The sequence below is a fragment of the Bombina bombina genome, chromosome 1, assembly GCF_027579735.1.
Source record: "Bombina bombina isolate aBomBom1 chromosome 1, aBomBom1.pri, whole genome shotgun sequence".
Taxonomy (NCBI): Eukaryota; Metazoa; Chordata; class Amphibia; order Anura; family Bombinatoridae; genus Bombina; species Bombina bombina.
The window spans coordinates 1,456,091,723-1,456,116,796 of NC_069499.1; the positions used below are offsets into that span (position 1 = coordinate 1,456,091,723).

At 40.3% G+C, this 25,074-nt stretch overlaps 1 protein-coding gene across 8 annotated transcripts in view; it reads left to right on the forward strand.

The window, feature by feature from the left end:
* LOC128653023 (mucin-5AC) overlaps positions 1-25,074 on the forward strand; it is a 353,148-nt gene that overhangs the window by 190,896 nt on the left and 137,178 nt on the right. For all 8 annotated transcript variants that reach the window (XM_053706088.1, XM_053706082.1, XM_053706103.1 and 5 more), the window contains one exon: positions 13,498-13,560. In XM_053706088.1, coding sequence (XP_053562063.1) covers positions 13,498-13,560 — 63 coding nt within the window. The remainder of the gene's footprint in view (positions 1-13,497; positions 13,561-25,074) is intronic.

A 25,074-nucleotide genomic window follows, 5' to 3' on the forward strand; every position in this document is an offset into this window, starting at 1 on the left:
TGTTGATCCCACTGCAAGGAAAGAGATACAATTAATTGATTTGTTTTTTTGTTGTTATGTAAGTGTTCAAGTGTAACAATCTTACCCTTTTTCTGTTTGGCAAGTAATGGACAAACGGTAACTGTGTGATCTTTATTTGTGCAATATAGGCACAAATTTGACATTCTCCTTATCTTTTCTTCGGAGGTGAGTGGTCCTCTGATAGTACCAATTTCCATTGGGATGGAAGTAGAAGCATATTTTTCTTGAGATGGGATTGCAGAATATGTGCGTTTTGGGGTACTGTCATAAGCCAACTTTTCGGCCTTCCGTTCCCTAAATCTCCAATCCAGAGTAATACTTAATTTGATAAGAGCTGGTAGAGTGTCTGGCATCTCAAGTCTTGATAGCTCATCCTTAAGGGTCTCAGATAATTCTAATCGGAACTGATTTCTGAGACTGACCTCATTCCATTGGGAATCTGATGCCCACATCTGAAAGTCTGTGATATATTCCTCGACTGTTCTCTTTCCCTGTTTAAGGGCACGCAACCTGAACTCTGCGTTTATTTGGGTGTTGGAGTCTTCATAAAGGTTAGACATGGCAGAAAAAAAATCCTGCAGGGAATCTAATATTGGGTCATTAGATTCAAAAAACCTATTGGCCCATGTTCTGGGTTCCCCTGAAAGGTAGGAAATTGTGGTGCATACTTTTATTCTCTCAGTGTGGTATGTCCAGGGATTGAGAGAGAAAAGTAAATTACATGCATTTTTGAAATCTCTGAAGGCTGAACGTTTGCCCGAGAAAGGAGTAGGTGGCTGAATTTGAGGCTCTGGTAAATCTTGCACTTTAGGGGTTAGACAGTCTTTTATAAGAGCTCTCAAGGAGGTATTCTCTGATTGTACTTCTGTTAACCCATGTGCCAAGTAATCCAATTTCAGATGGATGTTATTAAACTCTTTTTGAATCTCATTTGGATCCATGTTAACAGATATCACAAGCAGAGTATTGGGCCTGATAATTCTGTAACACACCTGAAGTTTCTATATGTGTTTAGTTGTTTCTGTTACTACAGATAAAGGTATTTTGTTGCTCTGATGTATTTTTGCCTCAATAGCAATGTGGATGCTGAATGAGTACACATACAGTGAGCTGATTTATAAGGTAAGTGGTACTAAAAGGAATAAGAATATATTTCCTCAGTGAGTGACCACTAATAGAAGCAGTGCCTTCCTGAGTTGCAGAGGCAAAAGAATGAGTTACACGGCTGTAATAACTGATTTAGGTAACAGGGATACTGATTAATCCCTTAAATGATTAATGCACAATGAAAGAATAAGTTCCCATTAATCCTGCACATTTACGGTTGCTGATAAATCTTCACACACTCACACAATAAAACTTATATACAATGTTAGGACGAATCTGGTTGTTAATGATTGAGTACTTAGAAAAACTGATATGAAAGCAGTTGCAAGCATCAGTCTTAGGCGTCGGATGGAAGTAAGCAATTTACCAATATAACAAGCCAAAACGATGAGTCACAATACCTTAGCATTACAGATGATATTCCGTCTCTAGTCGGGTTGGCAGTTCGTTACCTGAACGGCTTGTGAGCAGAGTCTGAGCCGGGCGGTGTGAGCGTGACTAACTTCCGTTTGGGTTATCAAGATCCGTCTTACAGCTGATCTGCTCTCGAATGTCCGTCTGAAGTGCAGAAATTGCTGCAGAGGTAGGAGGAAAGTATGAAGATCACTGCTGAGTCTTGCAGAGTTAAAGGCTCTAGTATAGGGAGTTGTGACTTGCAAAGTTACAACATGTCAAAAAGTGACCTGCAAAAATGTTAGGAAAAACCTAAAGCGCTAGGAGCAATTCCAGGTTTAACTTCAATTATCAGGCAGGTAACAGGTGAACAAAGGCAGCTTAAATAAGGAGAGGAAGTAGATGGGAGGGATATAGCTTAAAGGTATATCACAACATTAGACTCATGAACTTTGAACTTTTGAAAACAACTCTCAGTGAAGCTCAGGAAAGTTATAAGATAGCAGCTAACAAATATCATAAACAGTTTTTCATATTGGAGATAAAGTATGGCTCTCCACAAAGAATCTCAAGGTTCAAGTTCCATCTAAGAAACTCAAGAAGTCAAATGTACAATGGTCCTTATAAGATAACAGAGCAAATCAATCCAGTTACTTTCCGGCTACAACTTCCAGACTACATTAAAGGGACAGTAAACCTTAAAAATAATGTTATATAATTCTGCACATAATGCAGAATTATATAACATTATTTAGGTGCTATAGCCATAAAATCATTTTTTACCTTTTAAAATGTAAAAATGTCAGCGCTTTTAAAGAACCCGCTCTCTGCTCTCTGCTGAGCGGGTCTGTAATATTCAGTCAGCGCATCGGGCCAGCTGTATAGTCACAGCCCGGCCCAATCGCGCCATAAGACTAAGTGCAGCTCGCTCCTGTCACAGGAGCGAGCTGCACTTAGTGCTATGGCGCGGTCGGGCCGGGCTGTGACTATACAGCTGGCCCGATGCGCTGACTGAATATTACAGTTTCATACTGGAACTATCAGTAATAAGATCCGGTGAGCCATCTTCTCACTACTATAAGTACAATCTAAGACCAAGGCTCTACGGACAGAGCAGAGACTACTTCACTCTGCCAAAAGGGAGTGTGGGCGATAAATTATTTATCCCTTGCCACACAGATGTGCGGGGGGGGGGGGGCGGATCCAGACCTAGTAAAGACTTTCCCTTCATTAGAGAGGTTGTACAGATTAAGATACTCACATCATAAATGTGCTCTCTCATAAAATTGACGAATATATATTTTCTGGAGGATCATTTAACGTCACGTTTAGCCTGGAGCTTCAGAATGTCACTTAAGATTAACTTTAGGGACACTAGATCTAGTATGTGGCTATTTGTGCATAATAATAGTTTGCTGGAATGCTAATTAGATGTAGTATAATCTACGTACGGGGCATGTCACTTATAAAAGTTAAATACACATCCCCAGTTACTTCCTGGGCCCACTAATCGTTTGGCCCACTTAATATATGTTAGAGTATACAATTCCAGTTAATGCGCTGATATTAGAAAACTATCTTACATAGGATATATAGCTTATACATATAAAGTAGGTAACATCCCATAGTAATAGATATATCTAAAGGACATAGACTATAAGCATTGTGGCCTAGCTCACTAGGGGCAGCAAGCGTCATCAAGCACTAAAGTAAGGGCTGGACCCGAGAGCATAGTTGTCCAAGTTTATTGCAAAACACTTGGTCTTATATATGATAAGTGTCAGAGAATTGTATGGATATACACAATAAGTGAAGATAATATAGGCGACTGTAGCACATACTACCTATCTATGAGACATTATCACAGTAGACTTATACTTATATGGACTCTAGGTATTGTATAGGTAAAATGAGAAGTGTAATATATATAGCAAAAGGATAAGTCCCTCTTGTGCAGGCTGTGACTGTGGGGTAGGAAACATATCCCTGAAAGCAAAAATTAGTTCTTTTGCGCATATCAATGGGTAATGCTCACAGGGTCAGCCTCAATTGAGTCAGTGGTTAAGTCCCAGAGTTAAGTCTTCACGTTACCCCACTCCTGCTCGCCAGTTTCTAATTCCATTCTGGGAAGCTGGGAAGACAGTGAAAGTCTGGGAAAGCAGATCGATGTGGGCTGCAGATGTATCCTCCAGGTAAGTCCCGGTATCTAGCCAGCCGACCGCCTCTCCATACAGAGACCGGGCAGCGTTAAGTATGCGATTCCTCCCCCGTTACCGTCTCAGCTCTCACACTACCCCCGGCCTGCAAAGAGCCAGCGACAGCTCCCCAGATGGGGACTAAGGAAAATAGGGAGGGCACACAGTCTTTCAGTTGCTCGCATACCTGCAGTCTCACATCCGAGCGTGGGCCTCCTCCAAACAGCGTTTTGTTACACAGCCTAGTTAAGTCGCACTTGTCCCTCTCTGGGACCCAGGGAACATCTTCTTTGAAGCAAGGTGACTGGCGGTAGACACTTGGGTAGGGCCCTCACGTGCAGCGGGGGCTCCAGGAGGCTCAGTTCTTTCCGTGCACGGACGCCTACTGATCACCAGAAGCCGGTCCAGTCTAGAAAGCAGGTTGCGGCCATATTCCTCGAAAAGGGCAAGTATAGCTATGTGAGGGTCCTCCATGATGACACCACCTCGTGGTTAGGCCGCACTCTGTGGTTCAGACAGCAAACCGGGAAAGCACTCTCAGGTCTCACTCCAACTTGTGTAGTTTGGTTTCAGTTTATAGGTAATTTACATCCTCATTGTTTATGGGCTCTCCGATGAAGAATATCCCCAAAAAAACATATAATACAGGCAGGAGCTAGTATCATATGCGACCAGTCGTCTCGGTGGTTAGCTCCGCCCCCTATTGTGTTTTTTTTGGTTACCCTTAATTTAGCTACTATTTATAGATTGTTTTTCCTGTGTATCATTTTCAGCTTGTTTAACATTTTTCAGCCCTTTTCCAATCCTTGACTATGGCTTGTTTTTGGACTATGCAACTTTCTTCATGTTTTCAAACTAGATGATTGTGTTTCTGCTTTTCCTGAGCCAGCTACCGGATTACTTCCTGCTGAGTATCAGTATCATTACAGCTTAATAGCTTCTAATAATGTAGTCTCTTGCTTGAAAAAATTGGAGTAAGATGCCTAATTACTGTTGGCTGGGGCTAGTTTATCTTCCCCAGGGCCTGCCTGATTCGGATTACGGGTATCAATTAGTTATGATAATGTAATTCTTCTAATATATTTGCATTTTAAAAACAGGCTTTTGTGAGCTTATGCCTCTTTTATGTGTCTCCCAATATTTGCTACTAGATATTCTGTATATCTGTACAGGGAGTGCAGAATTATTAGGCAAGTTGTATTTTTGAGGATTAATTTTATTATTGAACAACAACCATGTTCTCAATGAACCCAAAAAACTCATTAATATCAAAGCTGAATAGTTTTGGAAGTAGTTTTTAGTTTGTTTTTAGTTATAGCTATTTTAGGGGGATATCTGTGTGTGCAGGTGACTATTACTGTGCATAATTATTAGGCAACTTAACAAAAAACAAATATATACCCATTTCAATTATTTATTTTTACCAGTGAAACCAATATAACATCTCAACATTCACAAATATACATTTCTGACATTCAAAAACAAAACAAAAACAAATCAGTGACCAATATAGCCACCTTTCTTTGCAAGGACACTCAAAAGCCTGCCATCCATGGATTCTGTCAGTGTTTTGATCTGTTCACCATCAACATTGCGTGCAGCAGCAACCACAGCCTCCCAGACACTGTTCAGAGAGGTGTACTGTTTTCCCTCCTTGTAAATCTCACATTTGATGATGGACCACAGGTTCTCAATGGGGTTCAGATCAGGTGAACAAGGAGGCCATGTCATTAGATTTTCTTCTTTTATACCCTTTCTTGCCAGCCATGCTGTGGAGTACTTGGACGCGTGTGATGGAGCATTGTCCTGCATGAAAATCATGTTTTTCTTGAAGGATGCAGACTTCTTCCTGCACCACTGCTTGAAGAAGGTGTCTTCCAGAAACTGGCAGTAGGACTGGGAGTTGAGCTTGACTCCATCCTCAACCCGAAAAGGCCCCACAAGCTCATCTTTGATGATACCAGCCCAAACCAGTACTCCACCTCCACCTTGCTGGCGTCTGAGTCGGACTGGAGCTCTCTGCCCTTTACCAATCCAGCCACGGGCCCATCCATCTGGCCCATCAATATTCACTCTCATTTCATCAGTCCATAAAACCTTAGAAAAATCAGTCTTGAGATATTTCTTGGCCCAGTCTTGACGTTTCAGCTTGTGTGTCTTGTTCAGTGGTGGTCGTCTTTCAGCCTTTCTTACCTTGGCCATGTCTCTGAGTATTGCACACCTTGTGCTTTTGGGCACTCCAGTGATGTTGCAGCTCTGAAATATGGCCAAACTGGTGGCAAGTGGCATCTTGGCAGCTGCACGCTTGACTTTTCTCATGGGCAGTTATTTTGCGCCTTGGTTTTTCCACACGCTTCTTGCGACCCTGTTGACTATTTTGAATGAAACGCTTGATTGTTCGATGATCACGCTTCAGAAGCTTTGCAATTTTAAGAGTGCTGCATCCCTCTGCAAGATATCTCACTATTTTTTACTTTTCTGAGCCTGTCAAGTCCTTCTTTTGACCCATTTTGCCAAAGTAAAGGAAGTTGCCTAATAATTATGCACACCTGATATAGGGTGTTGATGTCATTAGACCACACCCCTTCTCATTACAGAGATGCACATCACCTAATATGCTTAATTGGTAGTAGGCTTTCGAGCCTATACAGCTTGGAGTAAGACAACATGCATAAAGAGGATGATGTGGTCAAAATACTCATTTGCCTAATAATTCTGCACTCCCTGTATATCTTTATACATACTCAGTAAAATTGAGGAGCTGTAAAGTTTATACTATACATTACATTACTATTACAGTACGAGACATAGACATTAATAGATCATTACTGTCACCCAAAATAGGCACTGTTATAATTTACTATTAAACAGCTCACATATATTTTATATTCCATATAATATGAGTTCAATGATTTATTATTTGAATACTTAAAGTCACACATTGGTTCACCTGTCACTCCATATAGCCTGATGTGGAAATACAGAAAATGTATTGTACTCACAGCGCTTAAAGGACCTATAGCTCCTATCTAAGGTGGGCCCCCACTACCCACAAGGGAAATACTATTGTAAGAGAGGTTTAGAGAGGAGCGCCAGTTAAGTCAAGGTCTGGTGTGTGTGTGTGAAAATATATTCACACTAGAACAAATAAAACCCTTTTAGTGAGGGCTAAGTTCCTATGATTGGATGAGAAGCTTATGTGGTGGTGAGAAAAATGGGAAAAGAATATAAAATGTATGATACAATTTATTACAAACACAATTTAAATCTCATAAACATGGATCCATGGTACATAAAAATATGGTAAAACAATTTAAAATATTAGATAAAATTCAAAGGGGATCGATCCCTCCAAGGGCACAATATCCCCAAGCTGGTATGTGGAGACTGATAAAAGTTAGTAGACTATGCTACCCTCTACTCCATATGGTAATATGACAACTAGTTAAACAGATTAAACAGATTAGGCAGATTGGTGGAGTGGTATCCACCAAATATGGGGAATACAATCCTAAGCAGATAAGGATACAGCTCAACAGAATATCAAGTGTGAATAAAAAATCATATGTGAAAAAAGATATGCTGTGAAAAAACAAAGTTGATCAAAAAGTGTGACCAAAAAATGAACTAGTGTGTACACAATCTAGTGTAAAAAATGTGGTCTCAAAAAATTAAATAATGCAAATCACATAACATAGCATAAAGATGTGTAGTGAAAAATATATACTTAGTGACTCAAAACAATATAAGGAAAAGTGGGCAATTTGTTAAAACATTAACGATATTTAGATACAGAAAATAAATGTGATCAAATCAATGTCCATACAAAACAGATAGTGATGACGTTATTGCAGTCAAGAAAAAAAAAAAAAACTATCCAAAAGTATATTTTGAATAAATAAGTCCAATAAAACCAATAGAATGTCTCTTATCCTCCAATGGGTCCTAATATTCCAATCGAAAAATAGTTCAGAAACCTCAGTCTCAGGGCAAAAAAATGTGGAGACAAAGAGGAAAAAATGACAGTAAAAAAAAAAAGCTGTGGGCCGAAACGCGTTGACATTCATATGGTGAGCTATATTTCTTGATTTATTCATACGTTTCACAGTATTATACTATGTTATGTTTCTCTACCTTTAGGTTTTGAGGACTTCCCAGCATTTTTTTTTTTTTTTTTTTTTTTTACTGTCATTTTTTCCTCTTTGTCTCCACATTTTTTTGCCCTGAGACTGAGGTTTCTGAACTATTTTTCGATTGGAATATTAGGACCCATTGGAGGATAAGAGACATTCTATTGGTTTTATTGGACTTATTTATTCAAAATATACTTTTGGATAGGTTTTTTTTTTTTTTTTTTTTTTTTTTTCTTGACTGCAATAACGTCATCACTATCTGTTTTGTATGGACATTGATTTGATCACATTTATTTTCTGTATCTAAATATCGTTAATGTTTTAACAAATTGCCCACTTTTCCTTATATTGTTTTGAGTCACTAAGTATATATTTTTCACTACACATCTTTATGCTATGTTATGTGATTTGCATTATTTAATTTTTTGAGACCACATTTTTTAAACTAGATTGTGTACACACTAGTTCATTTTTTGGTCACACTTTTTGATCAACTTTGTTTTTTCACAGCATATCTTTTTTCACATATGATTTTTTATTCACACTTGATATTCTGTTGAGCTGTATCCTTATCTGCTTAGGATTGTATTCCCCATATTTGGTGGATACCACTCCACCAATCTGCCTAATCTGTTTAATCTGTTTAACTAGTTGTCATATTACCATATGGAGTAGAGGGTAGCATAGTCTACTAACTTCTATCAGTCTCCACATACCAGCTTAGGGATATTGTGCCCTTGGAGGGATCGATCCCCTTTGAATTTTATCTAATATTTTAAATTGTTTTACCATATTTTTATGTACCATGGATCCATGTTTATGAGATTTAAACCAATCAGCCAGTCAGATTGAACTTGAATCTGATTGGCTGATTCAATCAGCCAATCAGATTTTTCTACCTTAATTCTGATTGGCTGATAGAATCCTATCAGCCAATTGGAATTCGACGGACGCCATCTTGGATGACGTCATTTAAAGGTACCTCATTCATCGTTCAGTCGTCGGCCGGGATGGATGCTCCGCGTCGGAGGAGCAACGAATGAAGATTGAAGATGCCGCTTGATGAAAGATGCTGCCGGATGGAAGAAGACTTTGCTGCCGCTTGGATAAAGACATCGCCCCGATCGGATGAGGAGTTCGGCCCGGTGTGGTGAAGACAAGGTAGGGAGATCTTCAGGGGGGTAGTGTTAGGTTTATTTAAGGGGGGTTTGGGTTAGATTAGGGGTATGTGGGTGGTAGGTTGTAATGTTGGGGGGTGGTATTGTGTGTTTTTTTTCAGGCAAAAGAGCAGTTTTCTTTGGGGCATGCCCCCACAAAAGGCCCTTTTAAGGGCTGGTAAGGTAAAAGAGCTTTGAACTTTTTTTAATTTAGAATAGGGTAGGGAATTTTTTTTATTTTGGGGGGCTTTATTATTTTATTAGGGGGCTTAGAATAGGTGTAATTAGCTTAAAAATCTTGTAATCTTTTTTTTATTTTTTGTAATTTAGTGTTTGTTTTTTTTGTAATTTAGTTTAGTTTATTTAATTGTATTTTTAGATAGATATTTGTAGTTTATTTAATTTATTGATAGTGTAGGTGTATTTGTAACTTAGGTTAGGATTTATTTTACAGGTAATTGGGTAATTATTTTCACTAGGTAGCTATTAAATAGTTAATAACTATTTAATAGCTATTATACCTAGTTAAAATAATTAACAATTTACCTGTAAAATAAATATAAACCCTAACATAGCTACAATGTAATTATTAATTATATTGTAGCTATCTTAGGGTTTATTTTATAGGTAAGTATTTAGATTTAAATAGGAATATTTTAGTTTATAATATAAATTAGATTTATTTAATAAGAATTTAGTTAGGGGTGTTAGGGTAAGATAGAGTTAATATAGTTAATATAAATACTATAGTAACTATATTAACTATATTAACCCTAATATAATTAGGGTTAATATAGTTAATATATATAATGTAATAACTATATTAACTATAATATACTTAGGGTTAATATAGATAATATAGCTGGCGGCGGGGTAGGTAGATTAAATTAGGGGTTAATAATTTTAATATAGATGGCGGCGGTGTAAGGGGCTTACATTAGGGGTTAATACCATTAATATAGGTGGCAGTGGTGTAGGGAGGGCAGGTTATAGGGCAAAAGAGCTGTTAACTTTGGGGCAAAGCCCCGCAAAAGGCCCTTTTAAGGGCTGGTAATAGAGCTTATTACTATATGGATATTAGATTAGGGGTTAATAATATTAATATAGCTGGCGGCGGTGTAATGGGTCAGATTAGGGGATAGATCAGGTAGATGGTGGCGGTTTTAGGGGCTCACATTAGGGGATAGATCAGTTAGATGGTGGCGGTTTTAGGGGCTCACATTAGGGGATAGATCAGTTAGATGGTGGCGGTTTTAGGGGCTCACAGTAGGGGATAGATCAGTTAGATGGTGGCGGTTTTAGGGGCTCACAGTAGGGGGTTAGTTTATGTAGATGGCGGCGGTTTAGGGGTTAAATACTTTATTAAGGATTGCGGCGGGGGATCGCGGTTGACAGGTAGATAGACATTGCGCATGCGTTACTTGTTAGGTTTTATTTAGCAGATCGCGGTTGACAGCTAGATAGACATTGCGCATGCGTTAGGTGTTAGGTTTATTTAGCAGCTAGTTTAGGGAGTTACGGGGCTCCAATAGTCAGCGTAAGGCTTCTTACGGCTGCTTTTTGTGGCGAGGTGAAAATGGAGTAAGATTTCTCCATTTTCGCCACGTAAGTCCTTACGCTGTATATTGGATACCAAACTGCGCTGGTTTGGTATACCTGCCTATGGCCCAAAAAACTACGGGCGACGGCAGAAATATACGCACGTAACTTCTAGGTTATGCCGTATATGTGATACCAAACCAGCGCAAATATTGGCGTCGCCAGCTTTTGCGGGCAACGATTTTTATCGGATCGAGCCCCAGGTTAGAAAAATAGAGTAAATAATAAGGCTAACCTGTGGCTCAGAGGTAACTTACTGCAACACAAAACAGCAGTCTTGAGTTCCATAGCTGATTAAAATTCATATTAATGTTGGCTATCTTATACGCCTATTACTAATAGTTAATATTTTGCTTTGTCCTAATTTCTGACATCCAGAAGTGGCCTCTGATCTTTAAACATAAAACTGATTTTTACTTGAGTTAGCTTCACAGGATAAATGTGCACTAGCAGTCGTGCACTAGCAACAGGAAATCAGTTTCTTGCGCAGTAGAGGAATTTTGTTGCAAAAATGATTTGACAGAAAGCCATAGTAGAACATAAGTTCTATAATAGCAGCAGACAGTGTTCATTTTGCAAGAATGTTAGTTGTTTGCTGATTTTAACCCAATCTACTTTGATTTAACATATTTATTTTATTATTAAAGTGGCACTGTTTCATCATTTGTTATTTAACCCCTTAAGGACAAGACCATTTTTCAATTTACTTGGGCTGTTTTTACATTTCTGATGTGTTTGTCTTTAGCTGTACTTTTCCTTTTACTCATTTACTGTACCCATACATATTATATACCGTTTTTCTCGCCATTATATGGATTGTCTAAAGATACCATTATTTTCATCATATCTTATCATTTACCATAAAAAATATAAAATATGATAAAAAAATGGAAAAAACACACTTTTTCTAACTTTGACCCCCAAAATCTGTTACACATCTACAACCACCAAAAAACAACCATAATAAATAGTTTCTAAATTTTGTCCTGAGTTTAGAAATACCCAATGTTTACATGTTCTTTGCTGTTTTTGCAAGTTATAGGGCAATAAGTACAAGTAGCACTTTGCTATTTTCAAACCATTTTCTTTTAAAAAATTAGTGATAGTTACATTGGAACACTGATATCTGTCAGGAATCCCTGAATAACCCTTCACATGTAAATATATTTTTTCAGTAGACAACCCAAAGTATTGATCTAGGCCCATTTTGGTATATTTCATGCCACCATTTCACCGCCAAATGTGATCAAATAAAACAAATTGTTCACTTTTTCACAAACTTTTTCACAAACTTTAGGTTTCTCACTGAAATTATCTACAAACAGCTTGTGCAATTATGGCACAAATGGTTGTAAATGCTTCTCTGGGATCCCCTTTGTTCAGAAATAGCAGACATATATGGCTTTGGCGTTGCTTTTTAGTAATTAGAAGGCCGCTAAATGCCGCTGCACACCACTTGAGTATTATGCCCAGCAGTGAAGGGGTTAGGGTTAATTTTAGCTTAGTGTAGTGTAGTAGACAACCCCAAGTATTAATCTAGGCCTATTTTGGTATATTTCATTCCACCATTTCACCGCCAAATGCGATCAAATAAAATGTTCACTTTTTCACAAACTTTAGGTTTCACACTAAAATTATTTACAAACAACTTGTGCAAATATGGCACTAATGGTTGTAAATGCTTCTCTGGGATCCCCTTTGTTCAGAAATAGCAGACATATATGGCTTTGGCATTGTTTTTTGGTAATTAGAAGGCCGCTAAATGCCACTGCACACCACACTTTTATTATGCCCAGCAGTGAAGGCGTTAATTAGGTAGCTTGTAGGGTTAATCTTAGCTTTAGTGTAGAGATCAGCCTCCCACCTGACACATCCCACCCCCTAAACCCTCCCAAACAGCTTTCTTTCCTCCCACACGCCACAATTGTCCCCGCCATCTTAAGTACTGGCAGAAAGTCTGCCAGTACTAAAATAAAAGGCTTTTTTTTTTTTTTTTTTTTTTAAATATCTATTCAACTGTGATGGACCCCCCCCCCCTTAGCCCCCAACCTCCCTGATCCCCCCCTCCCCCGACAGCTCTCTAACGCTTCCCCGCTACCTATTTGCCCCATCTTGGGCACTGGCAGCTGTCTGCCAGTACCCAGTTTGCCCCCCCAAAAAAGTGTTTTTAATGTTTTTGATAAAATATAGATTTTTCTGTAGTGTAGCTTCCCACCCCTTAATACCCCTTTCCCAGATCCTTTGATCTTTATGTTTTTTTCCCCCCTCCCTCCAATTCCGGGACATTGGTGGCAGTAGTTGCTGCGTGTGTGTGCGCCCCCGAAGGCCCCCCTGCACATTCCCGGCACCTGGTGTGCACATTGCACATACAGGAACCGGATGCCAGGTAGCAATGGGCCACCCACCCGCCTCCCTGCTAAGCTCCCACCCATCAACAATCGCGCCATCGCTACCGGTGCAGAGAGGGCCACAGAGTGGCTCTCTCTGCATCGGATGCTTGAAAAAGGGTATTGCAGGATGCCTCAATATCGAGGCATCACTGCAATACCCTGAGAGCTACTGGAAGCGATCGCAATCGCTTCCAGCGCTCAATTAGACCAAGGACATACCAGGAACGTCCATTGTCACTAACTGACAGTTTTTGCAGGACGTACCTGGTACGTTCTTGGTCGTTAAGGGGTCAAAACAGCTGTTTTTGTATGAAACCAACACCCATACCAAAAATGTTAATACTGTAGCACTAGTAATAGCAAATATATGTAAAAACGAAGAAAGCTACCTCCCAGTGGTGTTCCTGTAGCATCTTTACATACAATGATCTCTTATTAGCTACTTGCCTGAATAGACTGTCAATTTAAGTTTTTTTTTCACTGTCCCTTTCTTTTATTTCAGCAACCATGGATCATAATCAAGATTTAAATTTAACAAACAAGTTACAAAGTAACAAATCCACAGGTGAGTCACTATTTTCAGTAAATGTATATAGCAAAATGCAGTGATGAATTAACTTATTAACAAAATAGACAGCTGATATTAGGGATTGTGAGTATTTGTTCTTATATTTTGCAATATTGTATTTTTGCTGACTGAACACAAGATAGTATCCTGAGCAATTATTTCTCCTGCAACTCTTTTGCAAAATAATAAAACTATAAACAAAAAACATATTGTGCAAGATACACTAAAAATATGACAGAACCTGTATTTCTCTTTGGATGTGTTACAAACACTAGATTTACAAATTTGTTTTAAAAAATGACTTGTCTATGCTGACTTCATTCTTTGCTCTGTTGAGCTTCAAAAATAATATAGTACTGTATAGGTGGGTGTTTAGATGATATACTTTAGTGAAGTTGCTTCATTCAAACTATATTAATCTACTCCAATGCCTTATTTTTACCCTGAACGGTCCAATGTCTCTATGCTAAATCCTTATCATTCACTGTATGGCGTTAACATGGGATTTCTGCGCTTGAATGGTAGATTTGCTTGACTATCACCTCTACAAAATGGATTTTGTTAATAGGAAACTGTGGGGTTTTGTGAAATGAACACATTATTTGCCAAGATGTTTTTCTTTATTTTTCCCCCTTTCATCTTCATACCTATAACATTATTCCTGTGGTGAGGTCATTGCTATTGCTGGTGTTCCGAGAAAACAGCGAACTTGGGAAAGTAGCGAACCACGTCACATACTGTGACGTGGCATCAGCTGTTTCACAAAGTTTGACCGTAATGCGCATGCATGCCAGCGTCATAACATTCCTGGCCGCAGACATCACTGCTTCAATTTCTATACCCATAAAATTCCTGGACCGTCTTTAACATGCATGCGCCCCGCTTTGCCAACCGCTTCTTCCCATTACTTTAGATTAAAAAAAAAATCTGTGCTTAAAGGGACACTGAACCCATTTTTTTTTCTTCGGGATTTAGATAGAGCGTGCAATTTTAAGCAACTTTCTAATTTACTCCTATTATTAAATTTTCTTCATTCTCTTGGTATCTATTTGAAAAGCAAGAATGTAAGTTTAGATGCCGGCCTATTTTTGGTGAACAACCTGGGTTGTTCTTGCTGATTGGTGGATAAATTCACCCACCAATAAAACAAGTGCTGTCCAGGGAGCTAAACAAAAAATTGGGTGGCTCCTTAACTTAGATGCCTTCTTTTTCAAATAGATAACAAGAGAACAAAGAAAAATTAATAATACGAGAAAATTAGAAAGTTGCTTAAAATTGCATGCTCTATCTGAATCACAAAATAAAAAAAATTGGGTTCAGTGGTCCACAATCCATTAGTCCTGGGAACTACTATCTAAGCTGTGGAGTCCACAAGTAATGAGATACAAAGGGTGAGATTAAATAAGCATCTTTTTTCAATCAAAATCTAAGTCTACAACTCCACAAGAACCAAAAAAGTGCATATATATATATATATTATATATATATAATTATATATATATTTCTCAAGCAGAGACAACTGCCTAAAGGACTTTCTTACCAAAGGCTGACTCAGAAGAAGCAAAAACATCAGAATTGTAGAATTTTGTAAAAGTATGCAAAGAAGACTAAGTAGCTGCTTTGCAAATTTGGTCAACTGAAGTCTCATTCTTGAAGCCCAAGTAGTGGCAACTAATCTTGTAGAATTAGCAGTGATCTAGAATCCTAGAATCCTGACCTGCCTCCAAGTAAGCCTTATGAATCAAAAGTTTTTATTAAGAGGCCAAATAAACAGCAGGAACTTTCTGTCCTTTCCTAGAACCAGAAAAGTTTACAAACAAACTAGAAGTTTCTCTGTAATCCTTAGTAGCATCAATATAATACTTTAAAGCCCTGACAACAGCCAAATAATGCAAAGATCTCCCTGAAGAAGGGAAAACAATTTCCAGACTGATATTGTTTGAGGACACAACTTTAGGCAAGGAGTCAAATTAGGTCCTTAAAGGGATGGTAAAGTGTATTATTAATGTAATTTGGCAAATGCTTTATGTCATGTTGCAGAAGCAAAAAAAAAATCTTACTTTAGTATATAATTGATTTTTCTTTTTAACTTATTCTTGTCAATCATTTTATTTGCTCCGCCCCCAGTGTCTCTTCTCAGCAATTTAGAGATGTGTACAGCAGTCCCGCCCACTGTATACGTTATTAAAGGGAGAGCAATCCCATCAACTTTAATCAGCTTTAATCCTTTTCTTTTAGGCTTTTCAATCAATTTACAGGTTTCCATCAACTGTACCCTTTTCAATATATTAGCTATGCGCTAATACACAGTGTAGTTACACATACAGCAGACAGTTCCCATCAACTGAATGCTTTCTTATACCTTCTCAATTATATTATTTGCTCCGCCCCTCCAAACGTATTCCTTCAGAAGTGCAGTGACGTGAACAGCAGCCCAGCCCGTTGTACACGTCACTATGGGTAGAACGTTCACGGCTACTGAACACTTGTCACTATGCTAGAGTGTGCGCTTTTTTTTTCTTTTCTTTTTACAATTGCACATATGTAGTCAAATTGGCTCTACTCTAAACTGACTGAAGCATTTATGACCAACTAATCATCTGTTACTACACAGAGCGATCAAGCTCACCTAGTAACAGGTGTTCACAAGCACCTTATATTCTACTCGTTCTGCAAAGTAAACAGAGAATTAGAAGATTATCTGTTTACTTTGCAGAATGGGTAGAATATAAGGCGTTTGTGAACAGCGGGCGGGAGACGTTACTAGACTGATCAGTGATAATATGGGTGGGCAAAAAAAAACATTTATTGTGAAGTAAAATTTAAAAAAAATGTTATGGTTCTTTGCTCATGGAAAAAATAAAGCCTTTGCAAAAAATAAATAAATATATAGAGATAAGCATCAATCCATAGCTGTGATTCAATGTTTAATTTAGGCATATAAGGAATCCCCTTTCTTGTGCCACTTGTGCACAAAAGTAACAAGCACACAATTTGTGACGACAAGCACTGACAGACTGTGGCTACTATGCATGCTTGTAATGTAATAGATATCATTTAATGGACCAGATGGCCAAGCTTTTGATTGGGCAGAAAAAAACGAAAAAATAAAACAGAGCAAGGGGGCAGGCAGGGGAGCATAATCTATAATAGAATAATAGAAGTATTAAAAAAAAGAGGTTTTGAGAAAAATTATGGCATGAACTTAATTTTTTTATAAAGTTATATTGAGGAGTTTACCATCCCTTTAAGACAGCCTTATCCTGATAAAAGATAAGATAAGGGGGGTCACACGAAAGAGCATACAATTCAGAAACTCTTCTAACAGAAGAGATGGCCAAAATAAACAAAACCTTCCTTTCAGAGAACTGGCAGATAGACCCTTATCAAAACCAACCTGTAAGAAGTGCAAAATTCTAGTAATTATGAAAGAATGCCAGGAAAAGCCATTATCTATACACCAAGAAATAAAAGCTTTCAAGCCTAGATTAAAATTTCAATCACAAAATCTAAGAAACCTCTATGCTTAAGAACTAACCATTCTGCATACCAATTCCTGTAAGGCCAAGCTGAAGCAATCAGGATTATTGATGATTTCTCTAGCCCAGAGCTTTCCAAACTTTTCATGTTGGTGACACACTTTTTAGACCTACATCATTTCGTGACACAGTAATTCAGTTGTACTGGCAAACAGGAGGTTAAACTAACTTGTTTTAAGAGATACGGACACATACATAAATGATAATAATAACTACATGTATTTACAAGTAACAGTATGTATGTGCAAGAATTAAAAAACAAGTTTAATAACACCAATAGCTACTTACTATTTTAATGGGATGTATGAGGTTGATGGGATGAACACAATTTCTGAATATTTGGTGGAATGTTAGATAAAAACACTCGCATTTCATCATCAAGCATTTTTAAGCTTCCCCTTCCTATCCATATATCAAGAGCAGGAGCAGCAATGCACTACTGGGAGCTAGTTGCAAAAAAAACCCCTACTGACTTCAGCTCAGCGTTTAAGCTGCTGCCCTCAGAGCTCGGTGAGTCCGACTGACTACTGCCCGGGCTGCAAACACACTGCTGTCCCACTCACTGGCTACACATGCAGTCACAAGCCATTTAAGGAGACTACACGTGCAGTCAGGAGCCAATGTGCCAATGGGAATAGTTTCAGTTCCCACTAAGCTGCGCCAATAGGTTAAGATGATCTGTGACCCCCTAGGTATCAATCACATGTCAACCATATGATATACGTAGCAGGCAGGCGGAAAGTCAGAAACCAAAAAAATATATATTTTTTTTTAATTTGTGCTGAAGCAGGGACACACCTACACACTGCTGCCGACACACTAGTGTGTCCCGACACACAGTTTGGAAAGCACTGCTCTAGCCTTATCTTGGAAATCACTCTGGGAAGAAGAACAAGAAGATGAAATAGATAAGCAAGCTGAAATTATCAATAAGCTACTAGAGCATCCACAAACTCCACCTGTGGGTCCCTGAACCTCTCAAGGTACCTGGGAAGTTTTTTGTTCAAACAAGAGGCCATCAGATCTATCTCTGGGAGACACCAAAGATCCACAATCTGAATGAACACATCCTGATGAAGAGACCATTCCCCTGGATGCCGAGACTGGCGACTAAGAAAATCTGCTTCCAAGTTGTTCAGTCCTGCAATATGAACCGCAGAGATTAGACAGGAATTGACTTGTACCCATGAGAGAATTTAAAACACTTCCCTCATGGCTAGGGAACTGTGAGATCGCCCCTGATGATTGATATAATCCACTGCTGTGACATTGTCTGATCAAAAGCAGATATGAGTCTCCCTTTCAACACAGGCCAAGTCTGACAAGCCATAGTTCTAGAACATTTATTGACAACCTTGCCTCCTGAAGAGTCTAGACTCCTTGTGCTCTCAGAGACCCTCAAACAGCTCCCCAGCCTGGAAGACTTGCATCTGAATTGATCACAGGTATGATGAGCAAAAAAGCCTCCTGAATAATGAACATCAGTTGATTCAGCCACCAAGTCAGACACTGACTTGTATTGTGACCCAGGAAAATCTTTTGAGATACTGGAGTATGATCCATGCACCATTGACGAAGCTTATAAAGCTGAATGGTAGAGCAGAATAATGTAGAATAGTCTGAATAGTTTCCATTTTGAAAGTCGGAATTCTGACAAACTTGTTGAGAGCTTTCAGACCCAGAACTGGTCTGAAAGTACATTCCTTCTGTGAAGGAACTGGAGCTATCACTCTCATAGTTTACAGATCTAATATCTGACAGAAAAAATACTTAAATCTTTAAGGGATTGCCTGGAACATTGGACAGAAACAAATTTCCTCTGGGAGACATTGTTCTGAAGCTTATCTGATAACCCTGATAACCCAGGGATCTGGAACAGACTGAAATCAAGCTTCCTGAAAAGGACATAACCTCCCCCCTACCAGAACCTCTGGGGCCACATCTTAATACAGACATGGAAGTAGGGGTGAATGTTTTGGCTTGCTTAGGTCTGTTCCAATTAGCACTAGGCCTCCAAACTGGATTAGAGGTGCTTTGCTTCTGAGAGGATGGGGCACAAGCCTTCAGGCTTGCCAAAAACAGCAGTTTTGAAGCAGCGGTCTTAAGACTGCTGCTACTTAACTGGTCCGCCGCCTCTGAGCAGCGGAGAGCAGTCAACCCGATCAGATAGGATCGGGTTGATTGACACCTCCTGCTAGCGGCCAATTGTTAACCAGTAAGAAGAAGCTACAGCTACATCAGCAATAGAGATAGCTGACCTAAACAAATAACCTTCTTGCAAAAAGGCCCTTCTTTGAAAGGATTCTAGCTTCATTATCTAAAGGGTCCATAAAAGAAGTACTGTCTTCCAAAGTAGAAATGGCCCTATCTACTTTAGGGACATTCGCCCACAATCCATTGTTAGAGGCAGGTAAGAGGTATAACTTCTTAAACTTTGCAGAAGGACCATTCCCTAGAAACAGCATCTGGATTCTAGGGAATGGTCCTTCTGCAAAGTTTAAGAAGTTATACCTCTTACCTGCCTCTAACAATGGATTTTGGGGGCGAATGTCCCTAAAGTAGATAGGGCCATTTCTAGCAACAGTTTTAATAACTGAATCTAAACAGTTAAAAGGCTTATCCTCAGGATCTTTAGTGTCCTTAACCCCTAAAGTAAACATTTCCTCTTTTAACCATTTCACACCCTTATGACGTTTCATACCATCCTAACAGTGCCTGTTTCTTAGGAATTTTTCAACCACATAATGTAATGCAAATCAGGAATACAAAAGGAATGGAATAAGATCTACTGTTCTGTAGATGGAATGCTAAATTTTCACAAATGAAAGAGTTGATGACTTTTCCAAACTCCCCAAGCAGATAGTTTCCAAGTTGCAAAATTAATTCAAGAGGACATTTAAAGTAATTGTAAAGTTTAATGAATTACTGCTCAGGGGCACAGGGGCACGTAAATTGATTAAACTTTCCAAAGACGTTTCTTTTTTAAAAAACAAAATGTATGCTTACCTGATAAATGTATTTATTTCCGGATATGGTGAGTCCACGGCTTGAGTATTTACTGTTGGGAATATCTCTCCTGGCCAGCAGGAGGAGGCAAAGAGCACCACAGTTAAACTGCTAAGTATCACTCCCTGTCAGGGTTTGTTTTTTCCCTGTTTTGTTTGCCATGTGCTGCTGGCAGCCATTTTACTCACCTCGCTTGCTGACTCTGGTGCATACTGTGTGATGCTGCTCATTTGCTGCACTTCCTTTTATGGCCAGACTGGTGTACACCTTTTGAAGTCTTGTCCTACACGGCCGGGAAACGCTCACACCTAAGGTCCTGTCACGGGCAGACCTTGGGTGGTTTATCCTCATCCCCAGAACCGCTAAAGGAGAAACCTTTGGTCACGGTTTTCCTTTCCTGGGTGGACTCCTCCATAGTCACCCAGGCTCTTGTTGACTCCGGTGCTGCGGGCTACTTCATTGACAGTGCTTTTGTATCGAAGCACTCCATACCTGTTTTGCCTTGGTCCATTCCGCTTGCTATTGAGGCCATTGATGGCAGGCCCCTTCAGCCCGCACTCGTTACTCCGTTATCCATGGCTGTTGGGGCTCTCCATTTTGAAACCCTCCAGTTCCAGGTGATAAACTCTCCTCATTTTCCGGTTGTTCTGGGTTATCTCTGGCTCCAAAAGCACAATCCCAGTCTCGACTGGCACAGGTCCAAAATGTTGTCATGGTCTCCGCAATGTATTTCCACTTGTCTTCGGAAACCAGTTAAAGTTTTTGGCACTTCTTCGGTATCTCAATTGCCAGAGGAGTACCGAGAGTTCCTAGACGTTTTTGACAAGGTGCATGCCGGTACGTTGCCTCATCACCGGTCTTACGATTGTGCCATAGACCTGCAACCTGGAGCCATTCCTCCTCAGGGCCGGGTTTACCCTCTGTCTGTTGCAGAGAATTGTGCTATGGAGGAGTATGTTGCCGATGCTCTGACGCGGGGGATCATCCCCAAATCTTGCTCTCCTGCAGGGGCTGGCTTCTTCTTTGTGAAGAAAAAGGGTGGTGAGTTAAGACCATGCATTGATTATAGGGGTCTTAATCATCTTACCATTAAGAATGCTTACCCTATTCCGCTCATTACGGAACTCTTTGTCCGCCTCAAGGGAGCTACGGTCTTTAGTAAACTTGATTTGAGAGCAGCTTACAATCTCGTTAGGATCAAGGAGGGCCACGAATGGAAAACAGCATTTAACACCAGGAGCGGGCATTATGAGTATCTTGTAATGCCCTTTGGCCTATGTAATGCTCCTGCTGTTTTCCAGGAATTTGTTAATGATGTCCTACAAGATATGTTGCAAAAGTGTGTTGTGGTGTACTTGGACGACATCCTCATACACTCAACCACACTTGAGGCTCATCGTTCTGATGTTACACAGGTTCTTCAGAGACTACGTGAGAACGGCCTGTTTTGTAAACTCGAGAAATGTGAGTTCCATCAGACTGAAGTAACCTTCCTAGGTTATTTTATCTCTGTTGCATGGTTCTCCATGTATCCTGACAAGTTATCTGCCGTTCTGCAGTGGCCTCGCCCAGTTGGTCTTCGGTCTATTCAACGTTTTTTGGGGTTCGCCAATTACTATAGAAAGTTTATTAAAAACGTTTCTTCCTTGGTCAAACCTATTACAGACATGACCCGTAAAGAGAAGGATCCACTCCATTGGTCACCTACTGCCATTAAGGTCTTTGATAGTCTTAAGACTGCCTTTGCTGCCGCTCCAGTTCTGGCTCATCCTAACCCTGTCCTGCCTTTCGTTCTTGAGGTCGATGCGTCTGAGACTGGAGTAGGTGCCCTCTTGTCTCAACATCCTACGCCTGACGGTTCCTTGCATCCGTGAGGTTTCTTCTCTAAGAAATTGTCTCCAGCGGAGTGCAATTATGAATTTGGTGACAGGGAATTACTGGCCATAATTTTGGCACTCAAGGAATGGAGGCATCTTCTCGAGGGTAATAGCGTGCCAGTGCTCATTCTTACTGACCACAAGAATTTAACTTATCTATCTGAAGCAAAATGTTTGTCGCCCCCAACAGGCCAGATGGGCGCTATTTTTGTCTCGGTTTAATTATGTGGTCTCCTACCTGCCTGGTAGTAAGAATGTTAGGGCTGATGCCCTCTCTCGACAATTTGTGCCTCTGTCCAAGGAGGAGTCTCTACCTACTCCAGTTATACCTCCTGACCATATTTTGGCTACCATACGTACTAATTTGACTTCTCCCTTGGGGGAGGAGATCCTGGCTGCACAAACCAATGCACCTCCTGAGAAACCTAGTGGTAAGTGTTTTGTTCCTGAGAATCTTCAAACTAAACTTTTGCACACTTACCACTATCCTAAAGCCGCAGGTCACCCAGGCAAGAACCAAATGATTTGGTCTGTTACTCGACAATTCTTTGTTCTGATGTTGCTGCGTATGTTGCCTCCTGCTCAGTTTGTGCACAGATTACGATTCTTCAACGTCTTCCTGTGGGTCTTCTTCAACCTATTGCTATTGGTGAGCGTCCTTGGACACATCTTTCCATGGACTTCATTGTCAAGCTCCCTGTTTCCAATGGCAATACTATTATCCTTATGGTGGTTGACCGTTTTTCTAAAATGTCACATTGCATTCTCTTGAAGAAGTTGCCTACAGCTCAGGAGCTTGCTTCAATTTTTGCCCGGGAGGTCTTCCGTTTACATGGGTTACCCAAGGAGATAGTGTCGGACTGGGGTAGCCAGTTTGTCTCCAGATTTTGGCGTTCCTTTTGTGCTCAAATGGGGATCCAGCTTTCCTTCTCCTCGGCATATCACCCTCAATCCAATGTGGCTGTGGAACGGTCTAATCAAGCTCTGGAACAGTCCCTCCATTGCTATGTCTCAGATCACCACAATAATTGGTCTGAACTGTTACCTTGGGCAGAGTTTGATCGTAATAGTGCTATTAATGCTTCCTCCAAGTTATCCCCGTTCATGGCAAATTATGGGTTTCAACCATCCTTGTTGCCCGATTCATTCATGTCTCAGGGTATTCCGGCTTTGGAGGAGCATTTCCGGCAACTCCGTTCCACGTGGGTGCAGATTCAGGATTTCCTTCTTTGTTCTATGCAGCGCCAAAAGTTCCAGGCTGATCGTAGGCGTCTGCCCACGCCTTCCTACCAGGTTGGTGAGAGAGTTTGGCTGTCCTCCCGCAACTTGAACCTTCGTGTGCCTTCCAATAAACTGGCTCCCCGTTATGTTGGTCCTTTTCTAATACTCCGACGGGTCAATCCTGTGGCCTACGCTCTTGACCTTCCTCCTGCAATGCACATATCCAATGTTTTTCATGTCTCCCTCTTGAAACCATTGGTTTGTAATCGGTTTACCACTGTATTACCTCATCCCCGTCCTATCTTTGTTGACAACCATGAGGAGTATGAGGTAAGCTGCATTATTGACTCTCGTATGTCCAGGGGCCGCGTACAGTATTTGGTTCACTGGAGGGGCTACGGTCCGGAGGAGCGTTCATGGGTTCCCTCCTCTGATGTTCATGCTCCCGCCCTCCTCCGTGCCTTCCATGACCGTTTCCCCAATAAGCCTTTTGTCCTTCCGTGGGGGAGGGGTCGTTGAGGGGTGGGTACTGTCAGGGTTTTTCCCCTGTTTTGTTTGCCATGTGTTGCCGACAGCCATTTTACTCACCTCTCTTGCTGACTCTGGTGCATACTGTGTGATGCTGCTCATTTCCTGCACTTCCTTTTATGGCCAGACTGGTGTACATCAACTGTGTGAGACAGGATGCAGTCTCAAATTTGTGATGTCATCACTTATTATTTAAAGGGCCTTTGTTCAGTATGCTTTGCCCTTGCGTTGTCTCAGACCTGTGAGAGCTCCTGTGTATTACCTGGCTGTCTGACATCCCTCTTGGTTCCTGATCCCTGGCTTGTTGCTTACTCTACTGTTCTCCTTGTTCCTGATTCCGGCTCGTCTGACTACTTGCTTTGGCTCCTGACTCGGCTCGTTTGACTATTCACTTTGGCTCCTGACTCGGCTCGTCTGACTACCAGCTCTGGTTTTGATTCCTGGCTTGTTATTTGACTTGTGGACTTTTTATTATTTTTTGCTATTAATAAAGGTGTGATTATTTTTGCACTTCTCATCTCAGTCTGACACTCCCTTACCCACAACCTCCAGTCATTCGAACGAAGGGAAATAGAGAAAAAGAAGTAACACAAGGTGTAGAGGTGCCTGAGTTTATAGTCAAAAGTACAACTGTCTTAAAATGAAGGGTGGGGGCGTGGACTCACCATATCTGGAAATAAATACATTTATCAGGTAAGCATAAATTTTGTTTTTCTTTCCTAAGATATGGTGAGTCCACAGCTTGAGTAATTACTGTTGGGAACAAATACCCAAGCTAGAGGACACGATAAATAGGGAGGGACAAGACAGGCAGTCCTAAACAGAAGGCACCACTGCTAGAAGAACCTTAATCCCAAAGGAAGCCTCAGCCGAGGCAAAAGTATCAAATTTGTAAAATTTGGAAAAAGTATGTAGAGAAGACCAAAGTGCAGCCTTGCTAATTTGTTCCACAGAAGCTTCATTTTTGAAAGCCCAAGAAGAGGAAACAGCTCTTTTGGAATGAGCTGTAATTCTCTCAGGAGACTGCTATCCAGCAGTCTCATAAGCTTTCTGACCTTTACGTTTCCCAGAGAAACAGACAAAGAGGGCTGGCGAAAATCCTTAGTCACCTGTAAGTAGAATTTAAGAGCACGTACAACATCTAAATTGTGTAACAAACTTTCTTTGGAAGAAGAAGGATTAGGACACAGAGAGGGAACAACAATTTCCTGATTGCTATTTTTATTAGAAACAACCTTAGCAAGGAAACCTAACCTAGGCCTAGATTTAGAGTTTGGCGGTAGCCGTCAAAACCAGCGTTAGAGGCTCCTAACGCTGGTTTTTACCGCCCGCTGGTATTT